At 37.5% G+C, this 22,603-nt stretch overlaps 2 protein-coding genes across 3 annotated transcripts; both read left to right on the forward strand.

Annotated features, from left to right (window-relative positions):
* Nucleotides 1–1,747: 1,747 nt before the first annotated feature.
* si:dkeyp-113d7.10 (myoneurin) lies at nt 1,748–13,933 on the forward strand. 2 transcript variants are annotated; one of them, XR_008158829.1, is made up of 5 exons: nt 1,748–2,296; nt 5,140–5,451; nt 6,977–7,294; nt 9,247–10,625; nt 10,706–13,933. XR_008158829.1 is itself a non-coding variant. In XM_052585238.1 (4 exons), the coding sequence occupies exons 1-4, from the start codon at nt 1,975–1,977 to the stop codon at nt 9,684–9,686; spliced, it is 1,392 nt and encodes a 463-aa protein (XP_052441198.1). In that variant the 5' UTR covers nt 1,748–1,974; the 3' UTR covers nt 9,687–13,933. The 2 variants fall into 2 exon arrangements, 1 of the variants encoding a protein (XP_052441198.1); XM_052585238.1 differs by having other exon boundaries at nt 9,247–13,933.
* A 1,601-nt stretch (nt 13,934–15,534) lies between these two features.
* Nucleotides 15,535–19,981, forward strand: LOC127979647 (zinc finger protein 883-like). Its single transcript, XM_052585237.1, has 2 exons — nt 15,535–15,947; nt 17,947–19,981. The coding sequence occupies exon 2, from the start codon at nt 18,099–18,101 to the stop codon at nt 19,596–19,598; it is 1,500 nt and encodes a 499-aa protein (XP_052441197.1). The 5' UTR covers nt 15,535–15,947; nt 17,947–18,098; the 3' UTR covers nt 19,599–19,981.
* Nucleotides 19,982–22,603: the final 2,622 nt, after the last annotated feature.

Raw genomic sequence — 22,603 nt, forward strand, 5'->3', positions numbered from 1 at the left:
TTAATTTCAATGTAAGTACTTACTTTAAATATTAATAACTATTTAAAATAGCAATGTTTGGTTTGCATGAAGTTGTTCATTGCTGCAGCTGTTAGACATCGCAGAAGCTTTTCTAACAGAAAATGACAAAACCACACTTTTATTTCAAACGTATTTTCAAACAGTCTTGACACGTTAACTGCATTATTTCTAAGCTGGCAGTTCCTATTCAAATTTGAATATGATTGTATCTATAAATAACTGTATGATATTGATTTGTGCTGTTATTTGCACTTCTGAACACTCACTTCACAAGTTGTAATGAACTTTAATCCTTGAATAAAAGCAAGATTAAAAGTTGAATGTTGAATGAATGAGACTTTATGAAAAAGGAATGTGAAAACTGAATTCTTCCAACAGTAAAGAAATGTATTATATATATATTTTTTGTATGTGTGTGTTATAGAAAACTGTCTCCTTGATGGGGGATCAGTTTTCTCAAAAGTTCACGATCAATAAAATCTTCTGTTCAAAATGAATCAACCTTAAAACAATCAATTTTATCTACAGAAAATACTTAATTACTTATGTCTCTCTTTGGCCCAGTACACTAGCAGTTTAATAACACTGTGTTAGCGTGAGTGTCAGTCTTCTTCCTCTGATAGGAACAGGAACCGGGGCTGTGCTATATTCATGGCCACATGATGGAGAAGTTCTTTTCCTGCTGTCTTATAACTTCAAAATCTCAACAGATGTCATCAATAACAACAAAAAAAAAAGGAAGAAGAAGAAGAAAACATTTTTTATTTACACATGATGAAATAAACAGCACTCCTGAAAGAATTTTTAATTACAGTCACAGGAGATGAAGACTGCAGTCAAATTAGTAGTCTAAGAATTTTGTGTTTTGTTTGCTTGGATTTAGTTCGACCAAAAAACATTCTGTCATCATGTAATCACCCTCCACTTGTTCCAAACCTTCTGTTTTTCATTTTGTTTGTGTGTGTGTGAAGATATTTTAAACAACTGTTGGTAACCAAACAGTTGATGGAGGCCATTGACTTGCATAGTTTTCATACTATGGACGTCAATGACTAGTCAACTGTTTGGTTATCAACATTTGTCAAAATATGTTCTTTTGTGTTCAACAGAAGAAAGAAACACGTACAGATTGGGACCAATTTGCGGTTAAATTACAATTCTTTTACTTGCGAAGTGAATGAATGAGTGATATTTTTTTACAATGGCACCAATAACTGAAATATCCATGCTTTTTGTGGGTGTGGTCAATATACTGAATACTAATTACTTTTAAATTTAACATGCACTAAACACAAAATATTAAAAACATATATTATATACACTCCCTGGCAGCCGAGTTTCTACGCGCCGCACAACATGCCTTTACATCTGTAATCTAACGTGAATCTCGTCACGCCTTCCTCTTAGATAATGCAGCAGCGGATTTACCGTAATTAAATTAGAGGAGCGCATCATAAACATTTTATTACAAGTGGCAGTCCTAATGCAATAAAATAGCGCGTAACTGGATATAACTGTCAATAATGGAGTGGCTATAATCTACTCAGGAGTTTAACTGAATCGGCTCATTTATGCGCGCTACTCGACTGCGACATCGGATAAAACAATCCGTAAACAGCTCGGTTAAATTACTTGTATTAATCGTGTTTCCTAACGCACATAGCTGGGTTATATGCGCAAGACGTGTCCATATTTATGGCAAAATGGCGTAGCGGTCGTCTGAGGCAAGATCGTTTATATGCTTGTGGACTATTGGACTCCCAGTGCGTCTTGCCGAAGTGGAGTACGGTAATACATACCGAGGGGTGTATACATCCACGATGCGTTTTGCGAGAAAGGGGTAACTGTTCGTTTCTAGGCAGTCGTTCTGGGGGACTTTGGTATATTTAACACTATTTTGGGAGGTGGGAAGAGGAAGAATGAAAGAGGTCTTCCAACGGAGCGATCGTAAACATGAACGGTGCCCTTTACATTTCGTTTTTCCAAGGTCAGCTGGAGTCCGCGCTGGAGCAGGTAGTGCAGCTCTCCGTTCAGGAAATCACCAACACTGTTGGGGCCACTTTGAATTCAATGCTATTGGAAACGGCCACCAAAGAGCAAGAAAACCAGCGTTTAAGGGCGACCCTTCAGTCTCGTGGAGGGAACGGGACAAGCAATGCGTCTAAGGGAAAAACAGACACGAACGATGAAACAAAGCAACACACCCCCAGTCAAAGCCCTGAATGTGGCGTTCAATCTGAAACACTCAGGCGAGAACAGAAAGCGCGAGCAGTTGGTAAGGCTATTTGAGTGCAAACCGTGTTTTTATTTAATGGAAATGAAGAAAAGCTGTTGGGTGTCTTGTTCAATAACCCGTGTTATTGAAACGCTCGTGTTTGCAATGCAAATGTGCCTCGATGGCTTGGTGCGCAGTGGCGAGGTTTACAAAAACAAGGATATACACCATTTTGAACGGAAGAAGGAAGTCGTAATGAACTTGGTCTGTACCCATGGATTTCAATCCCCTAATTGTGGTTAAACGCCCCTGTACTTTAGAACGTGGCAGGAGTAACCCTGTGGTTAAACCCAAGCTTTAGATGGTTTGAACATGGTAGATGTTTTCTAGGTGGTCTAAGTTGGTCATTAGCTGGTTGACTAGTTCCTAAATCCGTCTTAACCAACTGTTTTCTTGCTGATCCAAAATGGTCTACCAGTTAGCACCAAGTTATGATAATCTTAAACCAACTGCAAACCATCTACCATGCAAAACACAGCTACCAGAATACTTGTTTGATTTATAAGTCTAACTTATTTAGATCTAACTTTGTTATATTGTTTTTTTAACCAATCATTTACTCTGTTGGAGGAAGTGTGCAAATCTGCATAATTGTGCATGGGTGACTGTAGAGAAGCAACACATTGTTTTAGATTGAATGTTTTGTCTTTGTTGAGTGCAACTGTGTGATTGAAGGATGTTTTTAAATTGTCTGGTCTTTGAAATGAATCTTAGTCAGCAGTCTTCAGGCCTGTGTGGGCATGTATACATAGACCTTCCTTTTAATGTCTGGAGTATGGCTTACTTGTTGTGACTGCTGCCAATGGCTGGTTTGGGTGATGACGCTTCTGTCGTTGCGCTGCTTTTCATACTGTGGTGACGGTTGCATGGGGAGGGTGCCTTTGCCTTGCATCTTGGCCAATAGAGGTGGCTAGAAGAAGCCACACCCACCAGACCCTGCGGAGGGTATCCATGGTTGGGGTTTCAGTGGGGAGTATCATGAGAGTCTTCATCCTAAGCGGAGACTGCAGCCAAATCACAGAGGAGCCCAGTGATGTCATAGCTTGGTGTGTCAACATGTACACAAAGAGTTTATAAAAATAAAATAAAAATGATTTTTCAATAAAAATGAAAATTGAATGGGAATATCTGATCTTGATTTCTTAATGGCAATTAAATATGTTTCAAAATTGTATTTGATTAGGTAAATCATTATTATTTCCAATTGCAGTTTTCTTATAGTCAGCACTAAGTACTCTACAGTAAGAATGGCCCTTTCAGGCCATTGTGAGATGCTTTCATCAGAATATAAAAACACATTTTTACAATTTAATATTTGCTATAAATAATAATGTGTAATAAACTCATGTTGTAATTTTAGTAGTTAGGACAGAGACAATTTTGGTGAAAACCTTATTGTCGATTTTATTGTGTTTTTAATGTTTATGAATGATTCATTTTAGTGCTCGTTATTTAAAATAAAAGCCTGTGAAATGACTTTTCTTTTTGATCAGTGTCACAGAGCCCTGTTACTTTCCAGCCTCTCCTCGTCATACAGATCAAATCAGTTGTGAAAGGACGAGGTCGGCATGCCCTAAATCTTTTTTTCTTTTAATATTCTTTTCCATACTGCAATGCATCATATTACTGAAGTAAAATGGGGAGCAAATGATATTTCATATCACCTAGAAAGCACATTTTTATTATTAGTGTGAGCCAGTTTGCAAATTACATCGTTTAAGAATGAAGAACGAATATTTACATTATAAGTTTCCAACATCACTAGTTTTATTTTCCCCAAGGTTTTTAGTTATTAATTGATTTTTACTTTCTATAATGCATCTGCCCTACTAAAATATTTTAGACCATTTTTAGGAAAACTTGACCACCTCTGTTAATATATAATATCTTTGGCAATTAGATGTTAATATTGTTCATATTTTAAGGCATTCATGGAGATTTTTGGATGTGGTTTTTCAGTTGTCTGATCAAAATGGGCTCCGTACAGTCAGGGAGGAATGCAGAGGACTGCATGCGGTGCATTTTAAAGACTGTATTTCTGCAGAGAGGTGCATTTCATACAAGTTTCAAGATCAGCGTCCAAATTGAAATTCAGGCCTGCAACACTTCTGATTTGAGTACGAGCCACCGATACCCTGTCACTATAACAAGTGCTTGGGTAATTAAGTTGAGATTACTAAAGATTCCTCTCTTGTCCTAAAGTACAGATTTCTGGAGATGCCTAAACCTTTTAAATCCTCAGACTGAAATACTTTGACCGTCTGTTGATAATTTGACAGTTTTGTGTTACGTTGGGTTTAAATAAAAAAAAAAGGATACATTTGCTCAGTTTGTGAATATGCTAAAAAGCATTATTATATCTGTATTATTTTTTGTTCTTAATAAATGCAGGATTTTTAGTAAATGTCAATATACTTGGTTTTGCAGTGTGAGCTTCCTAATATGACCATCATAAGTTTGTACATACATTATGGAAGTATGCAGGTGTTATTATAGGTCAGGCTTAAAATACACCATTTAATTTTAAACAGTCCATCAGTTCCTTTTCTGTATCAACAGACACGCATTTTTCTTAGATTGCATTCAGATCTTGACATAGCGTAATTGAGGCTTTAAATCTGAACTTTTCCTGCAGAAGATCTATACGGGAGTGAAGCAAATGAGTGTGATTCTCAGAAATGTCAGCGGCTTTATTTTGTGCCTTTCTCTGCAGTGTGTGGATGGTGCAGAGAGCGATCGGAGAACCTACAGGCTATAACTACCTGTTTGTGTCGCAAGAACCTTACAGATGGATTTTTCTGAGTAAATATATCACGATGTCCCCCATTTGTCTCCATTTTCAGGTCAGTTAAAATCTGTTATGGAGCATGTGCTGGAATTCGCCGTTTGTGAGCTGACTAAAATCGTGGAAGACAGCTTTGACGACCTGCTCTCGGAGTTCACCAAGAAGGAGCGGGAGAACCAGATCTTAAGAAAGCAGTTACAGGACAAGGACCTAGTGGAGGACAGTGATGCGCTTGCTGTGGAAACAGAGGACCGTGAAAACGACTCTGTCTCTCCGAGCAGTTCCAAAGCAGAAAAGAACGAGTCGAAAGGCCTGCAGGACCAATCACCCAAAAAAGAGTGGGAAAGGGGAAAAACGGAAACCACAAATGGTACAAACTGTTTTATTTTCTAGTAGTTGATAATTAGAATGTATGTACACTACTGTTCAAAGGTTTGGTTACATTTATTTGATTAAAATACAATAGCCTATAAACAGTAATACTGCAAAATGTTATAAAAAAGAAAAGAAAAAGATATATTTTGACATTCATTTCCTTTTATTAGAACAAGACACTAGATACAAGATACTTGTCATTTATTCCTGTGTTGCAAATCTGAATTTTCTACATTACTCCAGTCTTCAGTGCTTATTATTTTATATATAAATATTATCAATGCTTTTTTTTTTTTTGTGAAAAGCTTTACATTTTATTAATTTGAAGTAGGTTTTTTTCCGCAACATTATAACATTTTTACTGTCACCCTTAATCAGTTGAATGCATCCCTCCTGAATAGAAGTATTAATTACTGACCCTGGTAGTGTAAAGTTGGATATAATCACTTCTTTTTGTAGAAAGAATTTCCTCCAAATGAACTGTGCACTATGATAACATTGTTTATTTGCATGCGCTGTCCGTGTTGCTTCAGGGATCTGTTCACCAAACTAATTATGAAAATCAGGTAACTGTAAACATGTTTGATTCAGTTCCCTAACTTCAGGCTGGTTGTGGAGGGTTCACTGTTGTGATGTGGCTTACTTTACTGTAACTCTACATCATTCCTCTACCTGAAACCTGAAACGTCTCAAAATGAAGTTCACAATGTTCCTATATCTGTTATTGGGTATCAGGCTGGATATGCAACTGTTGTCCACCGCTTGTTTGATTGGCTCCTACAATCAATAAAAATGTACACAAATATTACTTTCTGTCCCTTTTCATGGGCAGAAATCAATTGCAGCAGGCTTTTGAGAATAAGATGCAATCAGATTTTTCATAGAATGCATGTCTGTGCTAAAATATGACTTTGAGTTCATTTAGATATGGCTGGTGTGGAGCTAATGTTAAAAAGCTAATGTAAAATGCTTGGACAGTATTCAGTATAACATAGGTAATATTACACCAAAATTGAATTTCCCCTTTTATTAAGGCATTATATTGGCCGCCTCAGTTTGTTTAACAGCAGACAGACCAGAAACAAAAGCACTTTGTTTTGCCATCTGTTTTTTGAATTTCATTAAAAATTCTATTTTTTTAAGCTGTTATATAAAAACAAAGCAGACCAGTTTTCAGACTGATAGCGCCTGCATTGCAGGTAATTATTGAATAAGACCCAGGTGTTTGTACTGAAATATGGTAATATTTTTCAGTTATTATAATAATTTAATTTCATTCCAACTAGTTACTGAAATTGCTTTCAAATGCAAAAATCACCTTTAAAAGCCAATTATATTTTGTGGATTTCAACACTACTTCTCTGGATATATTTGAATGTGAAATCAGCAAACAAATTTGGTTTCCCATTTCCTTAAATGTGTAACCCTACTTATTTAAATTAATGGATATAATTAAACCTGGAAAATAAGTATTTTTTTTTTTTTTTTTTAATCTTTATAATGTTTTTTCCCCCCAAAAGAACCAGACAAGCAGACTGTCATTGCAGTGTCTCAGAACTGGGTGCCCATCCTGGACAAAGTCTTCGGGCAGAAGTGGTGCAGTGACCTCTGGCAGATCAAAGAGGTCACCAGCAGTAAAGAGGAGTGCACTGGTCTGAGCTCGGGCTCGGTGACCGACATGGACAGCTTAATTCGGGAGACGCTCATGCCGTCTTGCCTGGCCACTCAGAGGAAGCTGGAGCTTGAGGTGGGCCAGCAGCCCTGGTTGCCACTTGATGATATGGAGGTTGATTCTCTAACCTCTGAGACTCAAGGCGTTCCTGTCATCAGCGCCACAGGTAGGCTGAGCTGTGCTGATGATCTAGAATGCTCAGTGCTGGGTTGGAACTGATTACATGTAATCAAATTCCAAAAATGAAGTATTTGTCATTAGAACATATTTATTTCATATTTATTTTTTATATATATTACATTTTAAAATGTGAATATTCAGGTTACTTTTTTATTGATTATATATAAACACAGTGGCAGTAAATTAATCATAATTTATTGATTCTCCCTAGTTCCTTTCCTTTCCTTAAGTCCTACTGTGTGTCATTCATACCATTTAGCTTTGACTATGGCCCAATCCCAATTCTATTTTATACCCCTTCCCCTACCCCTCTGTCTACCCCTTTCCCTTGTCCCTTGAAACAGAGTGTCAAGGGATAGGGCAGAACATATTCCCCTAAGGATTGGGACACCACTACAGTGCCGTCACACGTCATCATCCGTCATCTAACTCTTACAATAAACACATATACTGGTGTGCTGGTGTGCATTAGAGCCTTTAATTATCGTTCTGTATTATGAGCTGCTTACTGACACACACATATCGGAAATCGCGCAGCTCACACATCTAGGAGAAAATAAACTTTTCAACGTTGCCCCACGGCTTTTATTAAATACAGTTTAAATACTGAATCGCTACATTATATTTTCCAGCAGCGATACATCACTGTTTTTAAGTAAACTCACTCTAAAAAGATAAACGTACAGACGCGAATACACGCAACTTCCATTTCTCTCTCTCTCTCTCTCTCTCTCTCTCTCTCTCTTTCTTTCTCGAATAGGCAATATTTGAGAAAATGGTTTAGCGATTTATAATTATTGGGGGGATTAGCCCCCATCAATGTCTACGGCAGTTATCGCCCTGATCAGACCTATGCTGTATCACTATCACGCAGTCTGTAATATGACATTAGGAAATATTATTGATTTCTTGCCAACATTTCTTTGAGTAACATGACCATTAATATGAACTCGCAATTGAATGTAACATTTAAAAAATGTTAACTTTTAATTAAAATCTTTATTTATGCCAAAAAAAAGCTTACATTTACGTGTCTTTTTGTTCGCTGTAGCAGCCATGTTGACGAGATAATTCATACCCCTTCGTTTGAAGTGTGGTCCCGAAAAATCTTTCATTGAAGGGCTATCTGGCCCTACCCCTCCAACCAAAAGAGAAAGAGAATCGAGACAGGGGAAGGGCTAAGGGTTAGAATTGGGATTGGGCCTATATCCAGTCTATAATCAGACCATGTACAAAACAAATATTTATGCAAGTGACTAAACTTTGGTGACGTATAGCTGTGAAACACGATGGCATCATCAAATTCAGTGACTACTGAATTCAAGACAAATATTTCAAACCAGAATAAAAAAATGTCATTGTCAGATTCCCAAGTGTTGTTTTTTTGTCAGCCAAACTCCTTAAAATAAAATAGGTTAGATAATGTGAAAATAATTGAACAACACACGATTCACATGTTTACAGTTCTCTGATATCATGGTCAGGTTGACATCCAGGTTTTATTTTTAGTGTTCAAGTTTTTAAATAATTTTTGTTTTACATTTTTATGATTTATTAGATTTTCATTAACTTATAAAATCAGTGCAGTTCATAAATTAAGCCCAGTTTGGGAAACCCTGGTGTAATTAATGTTTAATGCATACATATATACGTGTGTGTGTGTGTGTGTGTGTGTGTGTGTGTGTATGTATATATATATATATATATATATATATATATATATATATATATATATATATATATATATATATATATATACTTTCTTTGTAAAACAAATTGGATGTAAATTAATCTAAAAAAAAAAAGAATAAATTATCTAAAATAAGTAACCTAGCTTATGTCACTAACAACTACAGTTTTTAAGTATTTTACCCAGCACTGAGTAGGGTTGTAATTTGAAATCATACCAACTTTAACTCGCTGTCCTTGTATATACAGGTGACGACTCTCAAATCAGATCCTCGTCAATGTTGCAAAGACTCCTGACGCTTCCTTCCCAGATTCTTGAGGATGACGATGAGTCCATGGATGCCGTTCCCAGTATGGAAGGGTCTACAGATCCGGCTGAGTTGCAACTCTGTAAGGGCTCAAAGAGTGACCAGATGAATAAGAAAAAGGAAGAAGAGGAGGATGATGAGGCGGATGATGAAGATGGTGACGAGACGAGGGACAGGACCGAGTCCTTGAAATCCAAAGGTAGGAGAAAATCCCATGCTTGCAAAGAGTGCGGCAGGAAGTTCAGCCGAGCGCATCTTCTCCGAGCCCACCGACAAACGCATGAGGAGATGCCCAACCGATGCCCACAATGTGGAAAGAGTTTCTCCCAGTCTTCAAGGCTCCAGTCTCACTTACGGACGCACACGGACAAAACGATATGAGAGTGCGAAGATGAAAGAAATTTAGGAGAATAGGAAGGGAGGTTTTCCCAGTGATTGTTGCTTCTGGAAGTGAGTCATACTTTAAAATTAATTTCAAGTACTGATAAAGGAAATGCAAGGAATGTGTAGCCTTTTTTGCTAGTTTGAAGGTACACTGAGGTAATAAGACGTCCGACAGAATTTAAGATGTTTTTACCTCCATTTAATTTCTCTATCTGTAGGGATTATTGGAAGAAGCAAATACCAGTAATAATAACAAGCTGTGTACACAGTGTAAATATCAAAGTAGGGCTGCATAGACCATCACAATAAGGATAGAAGCATTTCCTTTTTCCATTGGGTGTTTTTTCATAATTCCAGTTTTTAAAGATTCTAAAACTTTGTAAATATTTTAAACCTGTTACATGAAGATGTTGTGTAAAAGGAATTCGCTAGTTAATAGGCCCATGCTTTTTACAACATACTGAATGTGATCAAACGAACCAGAGATAGCATAACATGTCTCTTGCGATCGAATCAACCAGTTTTTCATATGTCCTTAACGACTTAGAACTCAACATGAAATACCTCTTATGTTAAGATGTCATACTGGATTTCTACATAACTAAAGTCTCGACTTGCATGTCAGATTCTAGATGTCTTTTTCAACCTTTTGCCATGGATCGAGCCTAGGATTGACTTGAACTTGTACAATTGTCGTCGATTGCATGACATGCACAACCAAGGATATCTTCAAGAGGCAAGGAGTCTGAGGACGAGATGGCAAGAAAATTGCATTAAAATGGTTATTGGAAAAAAACTTGAAGCTCCTAACTCTTCATATTCTCATTTCATTGACTTTAAAAGAGGATCTGATTTTCCTAGTATCCTCAAATAGAGTAGCGTCTTCCTTTTGTGTGAAGTGTTCACATGGCTCAACATCTAGAACTTGGAGAAATGGTGAGTTGCCGGTTTTTGAGATTTGGTTTCCCCAACATCGGTGGCATGTATCTGAATATATAGGCTTTTTTTATTTTTAGGGAAGCCGTTATCTACCATTTCCAGAGAGTCTGACGGATCCTGCACTTACAATTTTCGCCCTGTATCGAAGGGATATTGGTCCCACATGTTACGCACATTCCCACTCTTGACCCTGAATTTTTACAATATCTCTGTCAGTAATAACCATGATGGGGAAAAAAGTACAAGGTGTTACTGTTACTTCTCGGGTCAATACCTCATCAATGGGACCATATCTTTCGGGACATCTGCAATATCAGGAGTTAAGGTCCTACTCAAAAAAAAAAGAAGAAAAAAGAAAAAAGCGTTTACAAATGGAACGGGACTGGCCAGTTAGCCAGCTTATTATTTGATTGTGCATTTAAAAATGTGGCTTATTTTATTTTATTCTACTTAACATGTCCCAAGGAAGGAAGGTACCAAGAACTTGCGACCCAAAGATTACATTGAAAGGGAAAGTCGCGATTAGGCAGAAGCTTCGATTGTTATGCATATCTTTCAGTGAAGCATGGTTCTGTGATCAGTAGTAAATCTCCATCTGAAGGCCAGAGGGCGATCTCACACTAGGAAATCCCTATAGTGTTTGCTGATTAAACAGAAAAGAATTATCTGCTTTCATTGATTCAGTGTGACTAATAATCACACAACTACGACAATATATGGTTTATCTGAGTTCATCTTATAATCATTTTTATTATAATAAAGTATATAATAATGCAATGCTAATCGACATAGCTATTATCACTGCTTAGATTACTATGAAATATGTTGTGTGCCTTATTCTGTGTAAGAAGGCGCATTATCTCACAGAAGGATTTACTTCAAACACTCGACTGACGTTATGGAGTGAATGTGGTATTTTCATGTGCTTGCAGATGGAGCTGCATTTACTACACAGAGCCGTAAAACAGCTTTCATAATCGCAGAATGATTTCTTTGATTTTTATTATCACGCGATTAATCGTCTGTGATTATGAACGCAATTCTACATAGCTTGTCTGTGAACTATGGCTCTGTGTAGTAAAAAAAAAGACTACTAATCACAGAAAAGGCTTTACTGACAAGATGTGCATGAAATTTGCATACGATTAATTGTGCAGCACTAATACATGCTCTTATAAGATTGTATTGTTTTTTTTAACAATTTGGGCCATTACATTTTACATTATGAATCTTAAGAAGAATCTTTATGAATCTTTCAGAAGTGTTGAGTATCGTCACTTCATTAGTAGACTATAATGAAGTACTATGTTTAGTGCCTAGATTTAACCATTCAATAAGCTGATCTTATAGGTGTTGCTGATGATTGAGATCCTAATTCATTGTTTAGCACCCAGCCTTTGTTTAAAAAAAAAAAAAAATGACCAGAACTCTTTCTTTCTTGTGCTTGGTGCTTTCACCTGAACAGTCCGCTCTAGATATTGTACTAGTTATCGTTAATCGTTACTGCTAGTCAGATCTGACTTCAATGCTAATATAACTTGGTATGTTTCATCAATTCAGACTCCAATGGTGGGAGTGATATCCGGAAGAGCTAGTTCACCCCAAAATGAAAACCCTGAGACATTTCTCAAATTATCTTACAGGTTTAGTTATACAGGTTTGAGGGTGAGTAAATAAAGAGAGAGTTTTCATTCTTGACTGCACAATCCCTTTTAAGGGATGGTTCATCCAAAAATAAATTTTTGTCATAATTTGTTTTGATATTTTGAGATATATTGGTAACCAAACCGTTGATGCTAGTTATAGACTGCCAACGTATGGAGAGAATAAAAGATATCGGAAGTGAACATTGTTCAAAATATGACCTTTTGTGCTCAACAGAAGAAAGAAAATCATACAGTTTGGAACAACATGAGGGTGAATCAATAATGACAGAATGTTTATTTTTGGGTCTCTTTGGGGAAATTTCCGCTCAACAAGGTATATTTCCATTGTTTCTGGGTTACAATAAGCAATTTAAATGAATATTGAAGGACTTGAATTTTGCATTTGACTTAATGCCATGAAACGGCCCCATGTATGCCCAGCTATTTATGACCATGAATTAAAGAACGTCGGCATGTAAAATCGCTCTGGTCCACAGATATTTATTCAGTTAGTGTTGGTGAATGTGTGATGCAGTCTCTTGTAAAAACGCCATTGCAGCTTTATGGAGTGTGTTTGTTTGTGTGTGCGTGTCTGCAGTCACTGACTTTCCTCGAAGTGCATCATAACTCAGTTGACCGGCATTGATACCCTTCACCTGTTCTTTTATTTATTTTTCACTTTTTGTAACCTTTTTTATGAAGCAAAATAAACAGCATCTTTCTGCCAGACAGTCCGAAAGATGAGCTTTGTGATGCAGTCCACCATCCGCCCAGAGAACTGCATTGTTCTAATGAACTACTTGAGGATTTTAGTGTTTTGTTTTGTGTTACGCATGATGACTCCTTTTAGTGGTTTTGTTACTTTTTAAGAATCTGAATTGTCATGTATTGAAAAGTACACTTGTTGTAACAGACCAATTGGATCAACTGTTTTCCATGGATCATGGTTAGTAGTTTTCTGTTTTGTTATGGCATAGTAGCTCAAAATGGATGTGTAGAGTTCAGCATTTGACCAATAAATGCCAAGTATTACTTTTGTACCATTTTCTTTTTCTTTCCTTTTTTTTTCTAACTCCAATATATATTTTTGCACTGTTTTACTGTTATTCCACACATCCATACCTCAGTTTTGTTGGTATTTTGAAAGCATTGCTCAGTTAATTACCTCAGGACTCATTCATTGTTTTAGGATATTTATGGTGAAAGTAGACAAATACGAGAGCTCTGTTAAATTTCGGTTTACATTCGGTAACATTTTTTTGTATAAATAATCATCTCTAAATTGGGAGATAAGTGGTGGGGTGATTCGTAAAAATTTGTATTTAATCAATCTTGTTATTTTACAGTAAAAGCACATTATGATCCAGGTAATTATGAACCACATATACAGAACATCAATACTAAATCTTTTCCTTTCGATGTTGCACAAAATTTGGTCCTTTCTCGAAAGTCATTATTATTGGGAAGTTGTGTTTGGTTTTCTATTTCTTAATCTTTTAGAAATGCCTGTTGTTGTAACCAGCGTTTAATTTCTTCTACTTTTCCAACAACAACAAAAAAAGGATTTTACCTATCACTGAAATGTCTTTTAATGTGACTGGAAGTAGTTGTAAATTTAGAATTATGGCAATACATTAAAAAGGTGGAATATTGCATCAATTACATGCTTTGTCATTTTTCATTCTCGGTCTTGAATTCTATCATCCACAAAATCTTCTTCGTTCATTTCTACTAGTGCAACAGTAGAGCAAAGTGTTTATCTCTCAGCTGAGTTTCTGAACTCTATTTAGCTGGGATCTCTTAATGTTTTTCCTAAACATTGATGCACGATTGCAAAAGGCAACCAATCAAACGGCCTTCGTTTTTTTGTTTTGTTTTTGCCTTTCTAATAAATTCTACAGTAAAGTCCTCCAGCTAGATACAACTTGAAATTAGCCTTCCTGTTTGATGTTTTTGTGATATTCTAAGCAGTAACAGCTGTGTGACGCTTGCAGTTTGGTTTCACTTGTGGAAACTGCTGCATAACCTTCACAGCAAATGAATTAACTTACAGGATGAATATACAGTGTATGTGCTCCTATTTTGTTTTTAAAGAAGTAGTTTACAGAAAAATTCAAATTCTCAACCTCAGGCCATACCCAAGATGAAGATGAGTTTCTTCATCAGAACATATTTGGAGAAATTCACCACTGGATCATCTGGAGTGAATGGGTGCTGTCAAAATAAACAAACCACAAACATCCTCAATGATGGCCTGAGGGTGAGTACATTTTCAGCAAATGTACAATTTTTGGATGAACCTTTCCTAATACCTTTTAACTTTTCTTCATCTAAAGCCAATTTAAATCCTCTCTGGCTCAATGTTGTAAACAATAAAGCATGAAAACTACCAAACGGTGAACTATTTTATGGGCACTGTGAAAATAAGCTACTGAAATCTCTTCCCATTTAATGGTTATTGATTATATCTCTCATGTCAGGTCGTACTGCCTCTTAAACTTTTCAATTGGTTTCCTTGTGGCCCTGTTGGCACATTACCCACAGTTATGTCCTCTGTAAGAGCGTAATGGAGACTGATATCCCAGACTGCCTGTTATTCATGTTGAGAGCAGTAGGAACTTTTGACGATGCAAGATTTTTTTTGTGTCCTGGCAAAAATGCACAGAACAACACATATCAGTGGCTCTTTTATGTCTTTATTTGATTCAATTTCACTGCTTGCTCTTAATTATGGTAATATTTTGCAGAATTAAATAATATTTTCCATTTATTATAAACATTTATTAGTCGTAACTCCATTCTAGAAAACAATCATATTTAGTTCCAATAGGCTAAATAAATGACAGATAATATATAAATACAATAAAATGAAAAAAAATTGTTTGTTAGCTTATTTTTATTTGAAATGCATTACATTATACTTTTTCCCCATATTTCAATTGTCCTTAATAATTTTTATTTCATTCCGTTTCACATTTTCTCTTATCAGTGGTTATATTTCACATATGTGCTATTATGCATAATAGTTACTGACACGCATTAGATTTTTTTTTAACAACCCCTTTGTCCTATGCAATGGAATGCAGGTCTCATCATTTACTTATCATCGATTAATGACAATCACGCGCCATCCATCAAACCATAACAACTGCAGTGCCAGAGCAGGTGATTCCCCTCTCAAGTCCTGAGCTTTTGTTTCGAGTAACTGCTGATGTCTTATCCTTCAGATGATGCATGATGATGATGATGATGATAGCATTAAATAAGCCAGCGAAGGAACGACACATCTGGTTGCACAAAACACATTTTCGAAGCCTGTGCAGATGTTTATTGTATTCGTCTCGGCTTCGTCCTCGAATAACTCGCATGAAAACGAGCATTTGTAGGAAGTAAACAAAGTAGCTGCTCAGTGAACGGTACCGCTGCGCGCGCATTTACATTTTTACGACGGAAGTGCTACGGCTGAAACCCGGAGGAAAGCGACAACGGGAGTGAAAACGAAGCGGAATTAGTCAATGAGAGGGAGGAGAGAGCGAGAGAGAAGGAGTGTGTGCGACAGCCGACAGGGAGGCTGCAGGACGCTGGGGCCGAGGTGGACGTGGCGGGTCCGGCAGGGGTTTGATGAGGGTTCAGCTTACGGCGCGTTGATGGCCGCAATAAAAGCAATGAACAGGTAAAAAAATCACCGGGGCGTTCTCCCAAGCGATTTTATTCGCGCTCTACTGTTTTCATCTTTTTTTCCTCCTCCTGTCTCTCCTGATAAGTGGTGATGAGAGCGTGCATGAACCGCGCAAGTCATGCAACTCACCACGTACGCTCTTCAATCGCTGCGAGCCTTTGCATTGTTATGCAAAGGTGAACGAGTCGATGTTTGCTTTCAGAAGTTGCAGCTGGCTCAACTTTCCCTCAGCGGATCGTTCAGTTGGCTGATGCAGAGACGTTCAGCTACAAACAAGATGGCCACTGGCTCGCGCACGCTGAAGCTGTGGCATTTTTACCCTCCTGCCTTTGTATGTTCATCACCACCACTGGAAACACCGAAACGCGCCCTGCATGCCGATATACCCGCTATTCGCAACCGGTTCTGTGTTTATATCGCATGCTCTCCGGTCCCTGGCGTCGTGGATTAAAACATTCCCTCTTAAGAAAAAAAAAAAAAGATTTATTGTGTGCAAAAACGCCGCCAGATTCAAGAAAGGCAGCAGAAAAGTGCATGATGCGTGGCGAACTAGCGAAGCTACCTCGACTAGTTGGTTTAGTGTTTTCCATTAAGATCGAAGAGCTTTTGCGCCGTTTTACAACGCACATTTACGTCAAGTTTCTTTATATTCTTATTTTTGTTGTCTTTGTTTTTCGCCGGCCTAAAATGTGTACTTTCACAATCAGTCGGCACAGGCAATTACACGAATGCCACGACGTTGTAATTATACATTTATAAGCTGGAATCCAGCTCTTTTGTTTGATTCCCCTCACAAATTTGCATGGTATTTTTATTTTTTTGGACTGTTTAATAACAGATTATGATGGGAACATCTGGTTGTAATGTTCCTGCGATGTGTCAGATTGACTTTGACATCTTGATGTGTAGATGCTTATGTCAGGTTATTGTTCTCGTTCATGTATGATACATGCTGTAAGCAGATACATTACAAATGTAAGGGTCCTCCAGAGCAAAATTATATACCAAGGGTTTGTGTAATTTCATGTTTTGCATAAAAATGTTTGTCACATGCATTCAAGCCATGCAAGCAACAGCCATTATAAAATAACTTTTGAAGTACCGGCAAAATAACAAATTATGTGAATCAATGTTTAATTGAGCATTACTTTAAATGCTAACTTTAGTCCTGCAAAAGGTCCATTCAAGTCATGTCGAACTAACTGCATTTGTAAGATCAGTGCACATGAATGCAATCATAAAGTCATAATTACCAGTGTAAAACTCTTAAGCTATTCAGTTAAACAGCAATGATGAAAACAAATTGCTTCATTAGCGACTGTGAATGCTAATGGCACAATCTAGTTTGCAAAAGTAGCAATAAAGTTAGACAGAAAATAATATTTAGCTGGTTTGTGATAAAACAGACGTGTGACTAAAATATATTTCCCAGCACGTTAAATTACACAGATAAAAGAAATATGAAATTGTCCACCTAGTGTCAATTGAGCCCAGTCTGTATGTGTAAAGGACATTTAAAAAATACAAATGTAGATCAAAGTGATTATCAAACATTACATAGAAAAGACCATACTAAAAACTAAAAAAATCACATAATACCCAAAATTGCAGACTTGTTCAAATGTCAATTAAAATAAGTGTTAAGTCTGCTTTTAAAAACATAAAATAGTGATTGGATTTAATCTTCACCCTCCACAGAAAATGTCTGTTTTCTGACCAAAATTTGGCCGTGGCATAATTGTGATGTGTGTTGGTTCTCTTCCATTTTTAATACATTTTGCACTAGGGTCAAAAAATATATAAAACTTGCATTATAATGAAATTTCAGTTGAGCAATAATACAACAATTTTAGCCCAATAAAATATGGGGAAAGTTTGGTTCCATTTTTTAAAATATTTTACATAGTTTTACAATTTTGTATCTAATTAAAGGAAGATTAATTGGGTGTTTAAATTATGTGCAATGAATTTTGTCTTTTATTTCCCCATCCAGGAGCCAGGGGAATCACCGTTGTTCCTAACCCAGGCCAGAGGTTGTCAAAGTTGACAATCCCCAATCAGGAATCCCGCTTTTATTTGTGTGAAAGTAAAGTATAATACTCATAACAGACGCTTCGGTCGGGCGGTGGAGTAGTTTCCACCAGGATGGCAGAGTTGGAGACAGAATGCATCACTTTAGGACTAAACAATTTGGTGTCGGAGTGCGGCACACCGCCGCCACTTGACCCTTTACAAGCAGAGTGCACCACGCCAACCCTGACCATGCTGTCATCAGAATGCAGCACGCCGACACTCAGCTCGCTGGCCTCCGAGATCGTAGAGCCCATGGCTATGCTGCCATTCATCAAAAGTGAGCCTGACCTCGACCCCATCTGCACGGTTGACCTGTCCGTGATCCAGCCACTAAGCACGGCCGAGCTAGGCTCCGAACAGATAAAGATGGAGATCAGCGGCCTGGACTACATCAAATCGGAGCACCACAGTGACCTCCATTCCTTCCACAGCACGGAGCTGGACTCCTACAAGTCACACTACGAACCCAGTCTGGTGTTCGACTACATCACTCACGTCTCAGACAGCTTGGAGTACATCAAGTCAGAGCAACATTCGGACCTCTACAGCTACTACGCCAGCGAGCTCGGCGCCATCAAGACCGAGTACGAGCCTAACCTCATGTCCAGCCACATCAAGACCGAGATGAACGGCTTGGAGTCCATTCACATGGCTGAGCTGCGCACCGAACTCAACAAGCTTCGGCCCGAAACCGTAATCGACGGCATGGGAAAAATGGACTCGGATTTCCAATCGGGAAACCTTTACGAACTGACGTCCGTCCAGGTGAGCAAAGCAACTGGCGCACACAACCAAACCAGCACAAAAGGCCATGCGCCGACTCCACGCAAACCTCGCAACCTCACAGGTGAGAAGCCATTCTCCTGCACTCAGTGCGGGAAGAACTTCAGCACCCTCGGTAACCTGAAGACTCACCAACGCATCCATACCGGCGAGAGGCCTTACACCTGCTCCCAGTGCGGGAAGAGCTTCGGGCAGGCCGGTAACTTGAAAAGGCACCAGCTCATTCACACGGGGCAAAAACCTTACACTTGCGCGCACTGCCCGAAGGGTTTCACCAAAGCGGATGATCTCCGCTCGCATCAGCGGCTGCACACGGGCGAGAAGCCGTTCAGTTGCGCCGAGTGCGGTAAGAGCTTCGGCCAAACGAAGGAACTCAAAGCCCACCAGTTGAGCCACACGGGAGAGCGGCCCTTTTGCTGTTCGCTGTGTGGCAAGAGCTTCACTAAAGAGTCAAGTTACCGTAATCACCAGCAAATCCACACAGGCGAGAAGCCCTACAGCTGCTCCCAGTGTGGCAAAACTTTCAGCAATTCAGGGGTCCTCAGAACACATGAGAAGATTCACTCCGGGGAAAAACCATTCGGCTGCACCCAGTGCGGCAAAAGTTTCGGTCGCTTGGGACATCTTAAAGCACACCAGCAAATTCACACGGGCGAACGGCCGTACACTTGCCAGCAGTGCGGGAAGAATTTCAGCCAATCAGGTCATCTCAAAGCACACGAGCAGATTCATAAAAGAGAACGGCCCGATCTTAGCAGTGGCAGCAGTGGCAGTAACGATAGTAGCTAAAAGAAACCTCAATATGTCTCAAAAGTATTACTTTTTTATTTTTTTGTTTATTTTTTTTTTCTATAAAAGCTACAATATATATAAATATATTATAAAATATATATGTTTCATTATGTTTTCATACCTTACGTCTCCTCTCCTTTTCTTAATCTTTTCTTTTGGGTACATTTGTGACTGATTTTCTCTTATGAAAGTGTCTCTGTTTGGGATCAGTGAGCTTACAGAGTCTTTGTATCTTGTCTGATCTGTGTCGTAGTGAGTGCCATTCTAGTTTCTTTCCTCCAGTAAAATACTCAGTGTACACATTTTATTGCTAATATGTAATTCTTAAACCATGTACTGGAATGAATTATTAAAGAAACTAATGTAAAAAACAACAACAACACACATCTGCTGTTATTTTTTAATTTAGAATTCATGGAGTTCCTGTATTTCCATTCTGCATTTGAAGACATTTCTCACCCATGCCTTTATTTACAGCAGTGGCAGATACATGCTAATTTAGATTTACCTTGTGCATTTATTTATTTATTTGATTTAACAAGGTATATGGAATACTTATTATAAAAGGGATAGTTATCCCAAATATTTACCCATTTCAGAAGAAGATATTTGGAAGAATGTTGGTAACCAAAAAGTTGACCATGGCCATATGATGAGAAAAAGTACTTCAATGGTTTGGTTCCCAACATTCTTCAGAGTATCATCTTTTGTGTTCAACAGAATAAATAAACTCTTACAGGTTTGGAAACCTTTGGAACCTTCGTTCATATTTAGAACACAAATCAAAATATTCCAAGCTCTCTGACCCTCCCATAGATGGCAAGGATCCTTACATGATCAATGTCCAGAAATGGAGTAAGGACAGTGTTAAAATAATCCATGTGACGCCAGTGGTTCAACTGTAATTTTACGAAGCTACGAGAATACTTTTTGTGCACAAAACTAACTTTATTCAACAATTTGTCTCCTCTGCGTCACCTTGGCACCATTTTGGAGAGTATCACATACGTATGCAACTCATGTACACTGATACGTTGTTCACGCATGTGATCCTCTCCAAAATGGTGCCAGGGTGACGCAGAGGGGACGAATGTCCTTACTCGGAATTCATGGAAAATATCTTAATTTGTGTTCTGATAATAAACGAAGGTCTTACAGGTTTGGAATGACATGAGGGTGAGTAATTAATTACAGAATTTTCTTTTTTGGGTGAACTATACCTTTAAGGCTGGTGTGAGTTGCCTGCTTTGTCATATAAATAACTTAATGATTGTTTAAGTGGCTATTTTGGGATTTATTGAGTATCTCATCTTTGACTCCTGCGGCATCAATTCAACTGTAAATCAAACAACTTCTGCACCTGTAGATTTTGGGTTACCTCCAATCCATTAAAAACTGGATTACATAGATGTAGATGAATTTAAGTGGTAGAAGAACTGTAGCTTCTTTCTCACTTCTTATAAGGTCTCAGTTGCTGTTTAAACGTTTTGAGAATTTTTTTTTATATATATATATTTACATGTCATTCTTATGAGTCAGGAAATGTTTAGAACAATTTGTTGACTAGTTCAATCATCTCTGTGGAATTTCTTAAAAAGAGGTGTTTGTTACAGAGAAACAGGGAATGCACATGTGTTTTCAATCAAACTGGATTTTAAAAGTAGTTAATCAGCAACACAAAGTAAAGTTTAATAGCTGCAAAAAAAAAAGTTCTCAGCTGTGGAGTTATTTTGGAGTAAAGATACTGGCTAATTGGATATTCGCGTTTAAATAAAAGCAAACTGCATTCTTCCAAGAATTTAAGTTAGAAATAAAATATAATCTCTCTTTCTCCCCATAAATATTAATTTGCGGCATTGAAATGTGTTTATTTTAATGTAATTATGTGGGTCTGCACGTTTTATCTCCAGCACTGATGATATTTGCAGGTCCTTTGAGAATCACTGAACTTGTTTTGTTTGACTCCAAATAGTTATTATGGATGTTTATCACCTAATTGGTGTCCCAATAGTCTCCTCTTTCACAAGGGAGCCAGTCTAAAGTAGGCTAAAGTAAACTTAGCACAAATTGAAAAGATCTGGCCTTCTGAAGTGGACTATAAGGTGTTTTTAATGTAAAAACTGCCATTTCAATGTTTAATACTCACCTAAAAGTGATGCTTGAGGTGAATACGGTTATTAACATCTGTAGGACGCAATCGTCTCAATATCATGTTCATATCCAGGATTTTTGGGTCAGCCACCAGAGTTCGCTGTCACCTCAGTATTAGAGGTTTGTCTTCAACACATCTACGCATAAGATTATAGAAACTTTAAAAAACGTTTTTACTTTGAAATATATTGTCTAATAAGTCGTAGTTGGCTTCTGTATCTTTCCCAAACGTCAGTTTCTAACTGGGTTTTTATTTTTGTGTGGCTTTACAGTTTTAACTCTGGACGTGTATTATATAATCAAATTACACGTGTATTTGAGACTTAACAGACTGTAAATGTTTAGAAGTTGTGCATGAAGCACTATTAATGTCTCCTAGACAGGTTTGCTTGTGAACATCAAGGATAAAACACTGTTGGGGAAAAGAAGAAAGCCTAACATTATTCGACATTCAAGCTCCACTTGCTGTTTCCCTTTCGAAAATTTAGCATGGTTTTATTATAGTAAAAAGCTTGTTTTTTTGGCATATTAATTACCATTAGAGTAACCAGAGTTTTACTAAAAATACCATGATTAAGCTATTTTAGAAAATGTGTAATAACTATGGTTTAACTATAGTAAAAGTTTTTTTATTATCCTATGTCTATTGCCATTAAAAAAAGTAAATGATAATAGATGGAGGATTTAATAAAGTTGTGTAATTATATTGGCTTCCATATAGACTGAAATACATCCTTTCTGCATATTAAACTGAAAAGGTAATTTAATCACTTTTAAGATAAACTAGTCTTTACTTAATATGCATCATTTTATATATAAAAAAATAAAAATAAAGAAAAACTCCAGCAGAA

Source organism: Carassius gibelio, chromosome B19 (assembly GCF_023724105.1).
Source record: "Carassius gibelio isolate Cgi1373 ecotype wild population from Czech Republic chromosome B19, carGib1.2-hapl.c, whole genome shotgun sequence".
Lineage (NCBI taxonomy): Eukaryota > Metazoa > Chordata > Actinopteri > Cypriniformes > Cyprinidae > Carassius > Carassius gibelio.